The sequence below is a fragment of the Pogona vitticeps genome, chromosome 4, assembly GCF_051106095.1.
Source record: "Pogona vitticeps strain Pit_001003342236 chromosome 4, PviZW2.1, whole genome shotgun sequence".
NCBI classification, from domain to species: domain Eukaryota; kingdom Metazoa; phylum Chordata; class Lepidosauria; order Squamata; family Agamidae; genus Pogona; species Pogona vitticeps.
In genome coordinates this window covers 129,434,689-129,449,153 of record NC_135786.1, presented here as the reverse complement: position 1 = coordinate 129,449,153, position 14,465 = coordinate 129,434,689, and the positions used below count along the sequence as shown (strand labels likewise).

At 42.9% G+C, this 14,465-nt stretch overlaps 1 protein-coding gene across 3 annotated transcripts in view; it reads right to left on the bottom strand.

The window, feature by feature from the left end:
- The window catches only part of FCHSD1 (FCH and double SH3 domains 1), a 34,058-nt gene that overhangs the window by 3,391 nt on the left and 16,202 nt on the right, over positions 1-14,465 (bottom strand). For 2 of the 3 annotated variants that reach the window (XM_020799187.3, XM_078392482.1), the window contains 13 exons: positions 13,609-13,682; positions 11,775-11,919; positions 11,482-11,618; positions 11,247-11,310; positions 10,951-11,079; positions 7,632-7,754; positions 6,134-6,223; positions 5,923-6,039; positions 4,015-4,119; positions 2,872-3,033; positions 1,852-1,980; positions 495-578; positions 46-220 (listed from right to left, as the gene is read on the bottom strand). In XM_020799187.3, coding sequence (XP_020654846.3) covers positions 46-220; positions 495-578; positions 1,852-1,980; positions 2,872-3,033; positions 4,015-4,119; positions 5,923-6,039; positions 6,134-6,223; positions 7,632-7,754; positions 10,951-11,079; positions 11,247-11,310; positions 11,482-11,618; positions 11,775-11,919; positions 13,609-13,682 — 1,534 coding nt within the window. The remainder of the gene's footprint in view (positions 1-45; positions 221-494; positions 579-1,851; positions 1,981-2,871; positions 3,034-4,014; positions 4,120-5,922; positions 6,040-6,133; positions 6,224-7,631; positions 7,755-10,950; positions 11,080-11,246; positions 11,311-11,481; positions 11,619-11,774; positions 11,920-13,608; positions 13,683-14,465) is intronic. The other variant, XM_020799188.3, reaches the window with a different exon arrangement.

The window sequence follows — 14,465 nt, the reverse complement described above, 5'->3', positions numbered from 1 at the left end:
TCCCTTCCCACTCCCAAAGTTTCCCTCTACCTCAGCAACACACACCTCCAGGTTCCAGCATCAAGTCCATGTTCATAATGTTTGTCAGCTCCCTCTCTAAGGCATTATCGGAGGAACCTTCCTGGCTGTTCTCATCTGGATTTGGGCATTCCCTGTTTATGTCCAGAAACAACAGGTACTTCTCAGGAACATACCCAATCTGTCCCGCACTGTTACGTGCCTGAAAACAGGTGGGAGAAGTGACACTCAGAAATGGTTTTGAAGAAGTTTGCACTGCTGCCTTCCTCCCATATGTAGTTAAGGGTTAAGACAGCAACAAGTCAACTGGCACTGGCATCACTACCAGAGATGACCATGAAGTTATTCCATAAGCATAATCATCACCGGTGTAACCACCGTTTTCCATAGTTTTATTACACTAGAGTTTTGCACAATTTCTCATATTCCTCAAGTCCCACAGCCAAGAGGAAGGCAGCTTTGTTCCTTGCACCAACCTTGACCCATTCTTCCACATCACCATCTTCAATGACCTCCAGTTCCTCACCCTGGGCAATGGTCAGCTCATCAGATTGGCGAGCCTGATGAGAAAGAAGACACACAAAGTCAAGAAGGAAAGAGGAGCAACAGCATGGTGCCCAAGCAGGGCAAATTATGGCATGCTAAGGCTCTAAGCTATACCAAATCCAAGAAACTTCATAGTACTGTAGAACTCCCCCTCCCATGCAAAGCAACAACAGACAATTTCAAATGAAAGGATAATGAAAATATAATTTATCTACTTCAGATGTTTGGTTTTCCTGCTTCCTCTTTTTTTAAATCCAATTCTATAAAACTTGTATTTCATTTTGTTTCTTTAGATGTGTCTAATCAGGCCTAAATAGTTACTTAGCCTCTGCGAAAGTCTGACACTGACAATGCTCCTCATGTTGATGTCTGGTGCCCAGTTGATCTGGACAAACACCAGGACCTACGGACCTATAATAAGATGCATAGTGGTGCAAGGCTTGTGGACCTTCCTCTTCCTCTTCACAAATGAGGTGAGAAGCACTTTAAGTACTTGAAAGGGCTGTCAAACAGAGGAAGGGCAAAATCCGTTCTCAATCATTCCAGAGTACATGACACATAATAATGGGCTCAAGTTACAGGAAACCATATTTCGGCTGAATATCAGGAAAAACTTCCTAACTGTTAAGAATAGTACAACAGTGGAACCTAAATACCTTGAGAGGTGGTGAAAGCTTCAACACAGGAGGCATTGAAGAGAAAGCAAGACACCCTTTTGTCAGATATTCTTCAGTTTGGATTTCTGCATTGAGTAGGGGGTTGGACTCAATGGCCTTATAGGCCCCTCCCAATTCCATTAGTCCATGATTCTAAGATTATGAACTTTAACTTATGAACTATGGCAAAATAGAACTGGAAGTTTATCATCACCTCCTGTCTTATGTGAAATGGAGGAGGAAACATACAAGCCACAGACTAGACAGTGTTCATTCTTCTAACAACAAACTGTAGTTTCTTATCCTATCTGAGTTCAAGCCACTTGGGATATAACGTGGGTGAGTGTACTTGCATCCAGACCACTATCACTGTCCAAGGTCAATTAGAAACAGGGAAAATACAAGTGAATGCTAATGCCAAGAGGTGAGGAGCAACAGATGAACAGGAGCGAATGAACGTTCTTTGTCTATTGGTATCACTTGCTGCTTCACCAGCTACCAAGCTCTCTTGAAGGGTCTTTAGCCTGAGGAACTTCAACATTCTGGAGCTGTCCTTGCTCACACTCTCGAAAAGCTAACTAATCGTCATGTCAATGACATGCTGCAAGCTGGAGGAGAAAGAAGCCATTACCTGGTATGGGAAGAATACTCTGCAGCAACAAGGATAGGCACGTGCCATGTTTGGGCTTGGCCTTGCATCCTCAAACAGGTCTATGCTGTCGTCGTAATCCTCAAACTCAGCAAGATCAAAATCTTCTGCCTGGTGAAAAGTGTTACATTATTACTCTCACAAGTTATTTCACATCAAGAGACAGAATAAGCAAACGTGAGAGAGGGAAAGAATCAAAAAGAGAATCTCACTCCAAAGAAAAATCAGACCAACGAGAGGATAGAAAAAGGAAGCACCAACAAAAATCAATGTTCTACAGTATCTTTGTTTGTTGGTAAATACTAACATTTATAAAACACATCCAGCTGAAGACTGATATGGATTTGGGCCTACCAATTCCTTGCCTAAACCAAGAGAACACAGAGAAGGTCCAAAGTTCTACTTCAGCAAAGGTAGGTTCATTTGTTCCCTAAAACCAGAAGTGGGCAAAACAGCAAAAGGATCAAAAAGAATCTCAAGACTCTTTTTTGTTGCCCTCCAGCTCCTCCCCTGCTTTCCAGGAAAAAAAAAGGCAGATAGTAACTCTTACAAGCTTCCAGGAGTGACAACTTATCTGTTACATACATTACAGAGTTCCTCTGACCAATTTAAGCCTCCCTCCCACATTTCAGTTTTGCAAAACTGAAAGTTAACTTAGGCAGTTCTTTTTACTTTTCACTTTCCCTTTTCCATTTTGGGGCCTTTTGGTAATCTGTGAGGCCCTTGGAGAGTTTGGAGGCAGACCCATAAAACTTGCCCATTCCCTGCCTTAAATAATACTCTCATCAACACCTGAACAAAGAACTACAAGGCTTCTATGTATGGATGCCTTTCAGATACATCTCCAGCCTCTGGCTCTTTCTGTGTGCTGATCCCACGTGGCTGGAATTTGCGTCTGAATGACATAAACCCATGCGTAGGGGCTGATTGTCTGTTCAGTTGATTTCAGTTTCCTTTGTGAATCTTCTTGTGTTAGAAGTGATGGGGAGAGACAATTCTTACTGTAGGAGTTGAGCCCCTCTGAGATCGGCGAGCTTCACTAAGCCGGCGCTCTTGTTCCATTTCATCCAGAACTTGCCCCATGGCACTTGCCAGCCAAGTGTCTACATCCAGGCCTGCCTGACGCAGCAATGCTATCCGTGCCTCAGACTTCACCTTGCTGATCTGAAAAGAGAACAACATCTGTCCTGTGACTGAGCAAGCAAACAATACCCCTTCCCTCAATTACCTTCCAAATCCAACCAGAAACAGAGCAAAGAAAGGAGCAAATTCTACATTTGCTTGCAAGTCCTCTCCATCCATTAATCTTTTGTCTTCTCTACATCTTTCTTCTTTCCATCTCTCTCAGTACAAGAATACAGTGGTGCCTCGCTTAACGACGATAATCCATTCCAGGAAAATCGCTGTTAAGCGAAAACATAGTAAAGCGAAAATAAAAAGCCCATTGAAATGCATTGAAAACCTTTCAATGCATTCCAATGGGCTTAAAATTCACCGTCCAGCGATGATCCTCCATACGGTGGCCATTTTCGTTGCCTGTATAGGAGGATTCCGTCCCTAAACACAGCAGGGAGCCATTTTATTTACCCGGTGGCCATTTTGAAACAGCCGATCAGCTGTTGAAAAATCATCGTTTTGCGAAGAATCGGTTCCCGAAGCAGGGAACCAATCCTCACCTAGTGAAATTCCCCCATTTAGACCATCGTGTTGTGATCGCAAAAAGATTGTCGTAAAGCGGATTCATCGTAATGCGGGACAATCGTAAAGCAGGGCACCACTGTATAATTATTTGGATCTGGATTTATCACATACAATGCAGAGATGGAAGATTGAGAAGCATCCCTGTTTTCCTTGCTAAATACACCAGGAAAGAATAAACCATCCAAGTCTCAATTAGGTGGAACAACTTGTTTAATCCAGGGTGCAATCCACCACAACCCACAGATATGGAGGGGAGCATTCTGTCTATTCCATAACTTGATTCCCTCACACACACATACACACACACACACACACACACACACACACACACACACACACACGTGGCACACAATGACAAGGAGTCGCCAGAGGATATTGATGGCACAAAGCACACTTATCAAGCAGGCACATTGTGACAGACAAGAAACACGAAATGCAACCCACCTCTGCCTTCCGTATATTCTCTTTTACTTCCTCTATCCTTTTCTCCATGCTGGTCATCTCTGCCTCAGGGACCTGCTGCCTTCTGGCTTCCATTCTCTGCAAAATCTACACAACTCCACAATGAACACAAGATAGACCCAAGCAATATTGGTGCAAGTAACAGTTGCAAAAACAAAACAAAACACTGGGGGGAAAAACACTGGAGTTAACAAGAGTATTCCTTTCATCTGGAGATGAGAGAATGATCTGCAAATGATTAACAAACCTACTTATTCATGGAATATGGGATTATGCTTCTTCTTGCCCCCATTAGAGGGGCAAGAAGAATTTCAGTTTGAGACAAGCCATTAAAAATTGCTGAACAAACAAGGCACACAACAGAGAAACACCCAGCTGGAATCAAACTCTAACAACACATAACATGAGAAAATAGATAAAAGTAAACACAAGGAAAGAGGCTCTCTTTCATTAATCTTACTCAATAGCAACAAGACCTGTATAGTATTAGGCATGGAGGACATTTTGAAAAGGAATGTATAGAAAAGATGAGCTCTTTCCAAAATGAGAAGCTGTTTCTGCCTGCTGTATTGCAACACATCTTTTCCAAATATGAGATACTTTGGAGCAAAAAGCCTGATCTTGTGGTCCCCCATAAAAAGGAGAAAATTGGAGCCAAGTGGCTGCTGTGCAGTGATAGCATGGGCAGCAACACCTGCTAGAATCACAGTATCTCTTATTGAATGAACTATTATGCCTTTGCCAAGAGGCAAATATTGAGCCTGGTAGTCTGTGCATATGCCTTATTGAATTCACCTGCAAAGAGTGGACAAAGGAATCTTCCCAATGAATAGATGGATGGATGAAGACCACTAGGTTCTTCCTTTTTTTTTTTTTTTTTTTGGAAGTATAGTATGACCCTTTTCTTATCCTGTATTTTAACTACTGTAGGTCATCCTAAACAGAACACCAGAAAGCTTTCTGCCCTTAAAGGTGGGGTAAACTTTGGCTGAATCAGATTTAGAGGAGGTATCCTCCATCCAGTATCTGAGTCATTAAGTTACATCTGGCTATTACTGTTGTCTGGAAAAAGGAAAACACCCACCTACAGTGAATGCCCACAAACCTGTTGTTATATCTGAACTAATAACACACCTTATACCTATAGGCTAGGTTCCAATCCATTTATTCATTTACAAGACTGCTACCTGACAATAAACAATTCTCTGTGGCTCTTACAATTAGCTGTAAACAATGAACTCACAGCAGCATCCAAAATTTCAGATCTTAAAACTCTGAAAATCTCATCAACTATATAAATTGTTAGTGCATATTAAGATTTAAGTGTGGAAAAATGGAAAGAACGTAACAACTCTATAGAGGAACATATGTATGGGAAGGGGCTGTCACAATAATTAAAAACATGCAAAATGGGTGTCTAGATAGGGTGTCAGGAAAGAAGATATTGCTCCAACAACGGTGTCATAATCCTCTTCCTGCACGCCACTGCAGACTCTGACACACACACTCCTTCCCTCATTTTTGTGAACAGGCAAAATGGGTTGAGAAGGGAAAATGAGACATAACCTCTGTGGGGAACCCTCCTGTGTCTATCTAGACATGAATAAGAATCATGAAATAATTTTCCCCATTGATGGAAATAAGGACTTTCATTTAGCCTTGCCTCAAAAAAGAAAAAGAAAAAAGGGTGAATTAAGTCATTGAAGGGTGTCATTCCACTCTTAGAGAGACATTTTTAGTTCTGGACATTCCACTTCTTTTCCATACCTCTTTACCCATCCATGTTTGAAGATAAAGTGTAACTAGAAAAAAGGAAATACACACTCTCATTTAACAGTGAAGTCCTGCCGTGAGCAAAGTTCCCAAGGAAGTTAAGGCCCTAGTGCTCACCTGCTCACTGACAGTCTGGATTTTATAATCTCTGGCTGCTCTAGTAGCCCAGCGACGTGCTTCTTTTTCCAGACCGCTCTCCACAGAACTGCTGCCACTGACATCCAGGAGTGAGGGCTGGGAAGGAAAGCAATGTTAACAGTCCTACTTGAAAGCACCTGTCTTCCCCCCTGGATCTAAGTGACGGAAGGTTCACTCCCATCTTCCTTACCGCCTGGTCAGTTCCTGCTGGCTGAAAGGGCTGTGAGGAAAAAACAGCACTATCCTGTAGGAAAAGGAGGAGATTCTGCTCCTGGCAGACCTGCACAAATAGCCAGAGAGAAAGAGGAACAGGAAATGGCATGAGAAAGTCACTCTGCATGGAGTCTGAGAACGTGGTGAGGTGAGAGGACGTTGTATTAACTGAATCACGGCCAGACTATCCTACTGGAGGAACTGCTCTCTCAACATGAGAAAGCTGAATTGCCTTCAGCCTCAGTGTACTTTTTAAAAGAAATGCTGTAAGTGTTTGCTTTTATGAAAAACATGCTATTCAGTTCCAATATGTGCAATAACTAATTTGGAGGGAAAGAAAAGGTTTAAAATGACATTTTTTTTTTACAAACTCAAAAGAAGCTCAAACTTTTGTTTAGCCATAGAAAAGGATGGATTTTCTGGCACATTATAAAGATAGCATTCATGCTCTAACATATTCTCTGTAAGCACCCACCACGTATCCCAGTGGCTTGTACTGTGCTCTTGAATCTTTCTCTGCGCAGCTACAAGGTTTCTTGGCATCACAGTCTATAACTTGTCAACTTTGATTCCTCATCCCAGAGGCTGATCTCCATGCCCACTGACTGCATCACCAGTCTTCTCTGAACTTCAAAGCACAAACTCTTCCCTCTTTGCAGGATTCTCTGCATCCCATCTCTCAGCTATCCCTGCCCTCCAGAACTCGGGGTCCCCATTTGGTACTGCCTTTTCTCCTCAGTTCGCTTCTTTGTGTGTTCCTCTGCCCTCTTTCTTTCTGAGCAACTCAGTAACAACCAAGAAGACTTTTGACTTTTTCCAGCCTATTTCAACATCTGAGAGTGTCTCAGGTGCAGCAGGCCATACAGTATCATTGACTTCTAGAGGCTAGAAAAATGATTGATGATGCATTCAAAGGAGCACATTTCTCTCTCCCCCCTCCCTGCTACTGGTGGGTTATTAGGGCTTAGAGGCAACCTGTAGAAAACACTCCCAACAGTAGGTGTTTAAAATCCACCCAGAGCACTCCAAACAGGGCCAGCCAAAAAAGAGTCCTGGTGCAACTGAGCCCTAGGCTGTGCAGCCCTTAGTTGTCTTATAATTTTCTTCTTATTATTATTGGTCTCACACTTCAATTTAAGTATTCAGTAACATTCAGGTTAACTAAGACACTGAGAGTTCATTCCTCAACAACTGGGAAATACTGAACCACAAGGAAATATCTACTACACAGGGAGGAGGAACAAGGCCAATGCCTACAAAGCTGGAAACTTTAAAACTTTAAAGCAGCTGCGGGGGTGGGGGGAGGGCTCTGATTTCTACTGGAACAAAGGTACTGGAGAAGCCGTGTTTGTCACCCCATTTTTCTGGTTAAATCTTTTCCAGATATATAACACACTACTTGCAGATTTCTCACAGCAGGGCCAAGAGGTGCTTTAGGGAAGCTATTTTGGTCCTATTTCACATGGTCCTGTTACCTGTGCAGATGCATCTAGCACACTCTGGAAGATTTCCTGGGTGCCTTGGCAAGTTTCCAACTCTGTCCTGCTAACCAGAGTTAGCTGGTCCCGAAGTCTTTCATAAAGGTCACCATCTAACATCTGGAGAAGATGAGATCAAAAGTAGGTCGCTTGGTTCAAAGAGAAGAGAAAGAAGTATGCAGGTTCCTCCAGGGGCAGGCAAAGGTAAATGCCACAGGAGAGACAGCTTCTTTCACCAAACCTTGGCAGAGGAAACCCACCTGTGGGGGGGGGGACACTCACACACATCCCAAAAGGAACATTGAGATATAATAGGGAATATGTTTGCTTGAGGGCATGAAACTACTTGAGGGCATTGAACAGTGGCACCTGCAAGGAACTGCAAGTACAGTTAAGTTCAAACTAAATCCTGCTCAGAGGACAAACAACATGGTTTTTGGTGCAAGGCAAGTGTGAGGAAGGCCTTTAAGAATAGGATGAAATTAGATGCTATTCCTAATCTTGCATGCTCAAAAATAATCCTGCCTGCTCCCACCCCCAATGGCACCTTTGACTGTACAGTAAGTAGTGGGTAGAGGCAGATTGAGAGAGACAGAAACACACACACACACACACACACACACACACACAGAGGGAGGGAGGGAGGGAGGGAGAAAGAGAGAGAAATGTTTCCTCTATGAATGGAAAAATGGCTTGGGGTAAGGATTCTGAGTGGACAAAATATATGAACAAAAGCAGTGAGCAGCTTCATTCTCCACAGTACTCTTCCTATGCTGTACTACAACCTTCCAAAGGTTGTTAAAAAAAAAAAAGACAAAACAAAAACCAACAGCCCAAGAAGGGGAGCAGGAGAGAGTCCTAGGTCATGTGTGGTTAGAACAACCAAATACATGAAGTTTTTTAAACAGGTAGGATAGAAGAAACAAACTTGGAAGATTAAAAAAAATGAAAACTGATTCAATTCTAGCAGGGGCTTATAAGGGTTGAGCATCCCTCTCTCCATCTTTCAGCCAGGAACTTCCCCACTATCTTGTCACATCCCTGTGTGATTAACTGAAGAGGATACAATTAAGACTCCTGGCAGAAGGATCAGGCTCTTCAGCTTAAATCAGTGATTCCCAAACTTTTTTCACTTGCATGCCCCTTTGCAGTCCATTTCCATACATTGTACCCTTCATATTGGGGTGGTGGGGCTTGGTGGGGCTTTCTGCCCTCTTGTCTTCAGGCCACTTCCTCATCACCTCTGATAGTGTGCAGAAGCATGCCAGCAAATGTATTAAAATCCATAAGGAATTTTGTCCTGTACAAACTGCCACTGATAGGAGAGCAGCAAATGTGGAATGAGCCCCTGGGTTAGTGATGGAACAGACACAGCCTTGGAGCACAAGCTGATTGGCTGGGATATCATGCGGTGGGCAGGGAGAGAAGGAAGAAGCTGGTGGGTTTCTCATTGCCCAGAATATGAATGACTTACACTACTAATGCATTTGCCTTTTTCTGCTATTATTCAAATTCTTTCTGCATACCCCTACATATCTTGGTTCTTACCCCTAGGTGTACGTGTGCCCCAGGTTGGGAATCATTGGCTTAAATCACAACAGGAATACAGATGACCTAATCAGGAACCACTAGCTACTCATGGTTCCTGTTCATCTTTCTGGCAGTCCGGATATCTACAAAACTCTCCTCTAATACCATATTTCAAATGAATCAAGTTGTTTCCTGTCAACCATTCTCCAGCTTTGACTCCTTTACCTAACAACTGGAATATAATAGTGTGGATGACCTTGGTCTTAGTCTCCAGTGAGACATCCTTACACTTGATGATCTTTTCTACTTCATTTATTGCTACCCTTCCAAGTCTCAGTCTTCTTCTGATTTCTTGGCTGCTGTCTCCATTTGAATTGATGACTGAACAAGAGTATACAAAATTTGTAACAATTTAAATTTCTTCATTGTCAACATTAAAGTGATGTAATTCTTCTATAGTCATAATGTTGGTCTTCTTCATGTTCAGCTGCAGTCCTGCTTTGCCACTGCATTTCAAGTCATTGCTGCTTTCTGACAATGTGATAGTGTCACCTGCAAATTAAATTGCTGGTGTTTCTACCTCCCCATTTTCACTTGTCCTTCATTTTCGTACAGTTTTCCATAAGATATGTTCTGTGTACAGACTGAGAAGATAAGATGATAGATGCATCCCTGGCTGACACTTTTGCCTATAGAGAACCATGTATCTCCGTACTCTGTCCTAACAGTAGTTCTTGTCCATAATACAGTTTACACATTAGGACAATCAAGTGTTGAGGCACATGCATTTCTTACAGAACAATCCATAGCTTTTTATGATCCACATTGTCAAAGGCTTTGCTATAGTCTAGAAAGGACTGATCTTCTTAAATTCTTTGGTGTGCTCCAGTAGCCAGCAGCTATTTGCAATATGCTTTCAAGTGCTTCTTCCTTTTCTGAATCCATCAAGCATTTCTCATTACATATAAGGTAACAAAAAAAAAGCCTGTGTTGCAACCTTGAGCATCACTTTGCTTGCATGGAAAATCAGAGCAATGGTTCTATAGTTACTGTGCTCCTTGGCATCTCCTTTCCTGGGGACTGGAATGCATTTTGAATATTCCCAGTCTGTGACCCACTATTTTGTTTTCCATGTTTGCTGGTATATTCTTGTTAAGATTTTAATAGATTCAATCTCTGTGTCTTGAAATACTTCTATCGGTATTCCATCTATCCCTGATGATTTATTTCTTCTTAATACTTTCAGAGCAGCTTTCATTTTACCTTCTAGTACTGCAGGTTCTTCACCATGGGATTCCTCTTCAAAGGAATCTATCATCCTTTTATCTCTTCTGTATAGGTATTGAGTATATTCAATATATTATTTCCACCTTCTCTTTATTTTTCCCTGGTCTGATCATGAGCTTCCCTGTTGGTCATTCACCATTCCTAAGCTACGCATATATTTCCCTTTGATTTCTTGGATCTTCTGGAAAAGATCTCTTGTTTTCCTCATTTCTGTTTCTTTGCACCGGCCGTTATAATAGTTCTGCTTGTCTCTACATGACAGGTGATGAAAAGCTACATTCAGGGTTCTGAATCTATTTCTGTCAGTTTCTATTTTTGTTTCTCACCTGTTTTTTTAAACAATTTTAAGTACTGCTTAGGTTTCTGTAAAGTGCCACATATACTGCCGGTGCTATAGAAATGAAAACATCTCTGCCCACAGAGTTGTTCTCAGAATGAGAACAGAAGACTTGAATGGGAGTGGGACTGTGTGTGTACAGCTTTAAAGAAGAACTCCTACCTTCAGGACACTTGGGAGCTCCACTTGATAGTAGTGCTCCACGTGGGCCCTAGCAGCTGCCAATGTCAAAAGGTACTCGTTTTGTGCCTTCACCAGCTGCTGTGAATTCTCTGCCAGCTGCACAGAGAACTGCAAGAGAAGAAAACAGAGAGCCATGCAGCCTTCGTATCAGAACTCCCTAACCAGGCACAGAACCCACAACCTGGAAGCACCCTGCCAGCCCCTTCTTCCACGTGCACATGCTCTAGGCCTTGGTAGCTCACGTTCTCACGTGGCTGGCAGGCTGGGCCTCTGACCTTGGCACTGAGCTTCTGCAAACTGGCCTTGGTATGAAATATGCCATGATCGCTCTTCCTGAGCCTGTGGGGAAAAGGATGGGCATCAGTTCCCACAGTCCTCCTGGCTGTAAGCCATGGGGAGATCTCAGCACTAGGGCATTCTCCCTGAACCCTGAGAAAAATCTATGGATTCCACCCAACAAGTCCATTCCTGAAATTTCCTGCCTCCTATGTAGAGCAACTGGAGGCTCACCTGCCATCCACATCAGCAGCCTTTTCTCTGGCTATTTCATTGGCCCTCTGTATCTGCGTGTAATGCTTCTTGATTTTGCTGAGTTCCTTCACTGTCTCCAGCAGTTCAACCTGTGTATTCTGCAACTGTTCCATGCCCTGAGGAAGGAGAGGTTTAAGCAGTCAGTGGCTGCTCAATGCCCATGAACTCAACTGGTGTGCTTTCTCCTCCCCAGCCACCACCCCAAGTCTTGGTAGCTCAGGCACAGATTTCCCACCTGCTCCCAGGACCTGTCTGGCCCACCTAAAGAGTACCTTTTTGGACCAGTGTTCTTTTGACAGCCGAGCAGTTTTAGCCACCTCTGTGCTCACATTGCGATAGTTGTCAGAGGCAGCCACCCTGGTCTGGGCAGAGGAGATGGTCCCATCGATCACACTCTTCCAGACTGCAAAGATGCTTCTGTAGGGATACCACAGGAAACAATGTCACAGAAACATCACAGCAAGCATTGTCCACTGAGTGCAGCAGCAAACTGCAGGAGGTACCAACAGGGCACTGTTCTCCAGAAATGCCAGCACTTTCCATTTGCTACATCACTGTACCAAACAGCAAGTTCTGCACAACACAGCATACCCTGGCTGGCTGGCTATCTCTTCCTGTGGATCTGCAGACTCACACTGAATCCCCAAGGCCCCCATAGCTATTTAGAGTCTGCTCTGAGCACAAGGATGCCTCTAAAGCACTAAAACCACATCCTGAGCATTCAGCCTTTGTCTACAAAACCTCCATCTGGGCTGTAAGCTTGTGCTTTAGTGCACTGCCCTTTTTATTTATTGCATCAACCCTTCTATCTTTAGATTATCCACAAAGGCACTGAGAACTTGCAGCTACAACTTGGGCTGTGTTCCAGGAAGCCACAACCAAAGGCTAGCTGCATGAAACAGGTAATGTTAGTGAAGGGATGCTACAGAGAAGCAGGCATTGTTTCAAGGTCCGCTTGTCTTGTCTGCAAATTGACCCTTCAGATGACTCCTCAGATCCTGCTAATTTGCCTGGGAATTACAACCACTTCCCCTTCATTCTGCCTTTCCAGGCAATAAGTGCCATAACATAAGGTTTATTTTTCATTTCCCCTCTTCCTGGTCCTGCGAACTGCCCTCTTCTTTCTCCAAAATTTTTGAAAAGAAAAATACTGGAGGAGGCAGTTGCTATCTGCACCCCAATTCATGGACCAGTGTGTGCATGCCTGTGTTCACATGCCCATGTGCACACATATTGCCTGGTAATATGAAGCATAATTTAATTTCTTTTTCCCCCTGTAAATTCATCAAGAAGAGCAGTCATGTTAGTCTACTGCAACAAAAACAGCAAGGAGTCATATGACACCTTAAAGACTAGGAAGTTATGACTGAACTCCTGTTGCTTTGCACAGAAAGTTGCAACTAGAGTAGGCCTATTGAGTCAGTGAGAAATAGGTATAACTACTGTGTAAGTTCCACTAATTCAATGGGCCTACTCTACTTGCAACTTACTGTGCTAAGCAATAGGATTTCAATCTATATAAGCTTGTGTGTATCAGTAATATGGCCTGCAGTTTATGAAAGTTTATGCCAAACAAAGCCCTTTTGTCTTTGAGGTGCCACAAGACTCTTTGTTGTTTCTACTTTCTGTAAACATATTTTCAGAAACATTGTAAGTTGAAGGGATGGCAAGAAAGGCCCAGAGGGTCTGCTTGCTGTTTCTACTGCATTCAAAGAGCTGAGCACTCTGAATAGATAAGGCTACAACTTCCCAGCATATAAAAGACCAAAAACATAAGTGAATTGACACACAGTGGCATTTGTATTTAGTCATATGTACACTACACTCTTTAAGAAGAGTGTTGCTGATGATGGACTGAGGTTCACATCAAGCTTAGGAGACCAGCAGTGGACCAAGCTCCTCTCCTCTCTGTGCAATGGCCACAGTACTCTATTCTCCCCACTCTAGGAAACCCCCCCCCAAAGCTTGCTTGAAGTTAATATTTCTTTGCAACCTACTCGTTGCTACTTTTGAAAAGGTCTCCTTCTTGCCACTAAGCCAGATTTGCCCTCTTTCATAGAGAAGTAGGTTTGCCAAACTCCCCCCATCCCACAAATCAATGCCAACCTGGAGTCACTGGCGCCACTCCAGCTGCGCTGCCAGTCTCTCTTCAAAAACTGACTTGATAGCCTCTGTAATGCCTGGAAATACATACACAGTTAATATTTATTAAACATCTGTATGGCATCTTTCCATACTTGTCAGTCTTCAACAGGGCTCAAAACAAATAATTAGCACATCAGCATAAAAGAAGTCAGTCTCACTGATTCTTCTGGAAATATGACTATCAACTCTTTTCTGGCTTCCTTCTTTGCACCAATTACTCCCTCCACTCAAAACAGCCTCCAGGAATACATGAGACAAAGATATATAAACTTCAACCTCAGCTGCTTTCTTATTTACTCTGCTACAATGCCAAGGAGCAGAAAGGGAGGATGATAGGTCAGTCTCTCTATTATCAGCACCACTCTGGGAAGCATGGTTAAAGCTAAGCGGGTCTAGCCACTATATTGATGAGAGCTACTCTGACTTTTCAAAGAGAGAAGAGATCTAAAGTATAATGAAAAATTAATAATCTTACTCCAGGGTATCAGCAAGAAGTAGTGCTATTACCTTGCTGCAGAACATTAACCCACACCCCTGCTCATTCCGTTCTTACATCATTTCAAAGAACCAGTACAGGATCTGGAACTTAGTGCGGTATCTATCTCTTTGGCAAACACTTTCCAGAGCAGTCCTCAATATATCATCTTATCTTGAAGATTCATATGCATAGTGTGTTGTTCTTTTCCTGTTCGCAACTTCTGTGAATTGGCCTTGAGTTGTCTCACTCAAAAGGGTACCACACTTTTCTTCATTCATGCTCCCTATTTTCCTGCTTACCTACCTGAAAACAAGACTGCATTTTCTATCAACCTACTGAA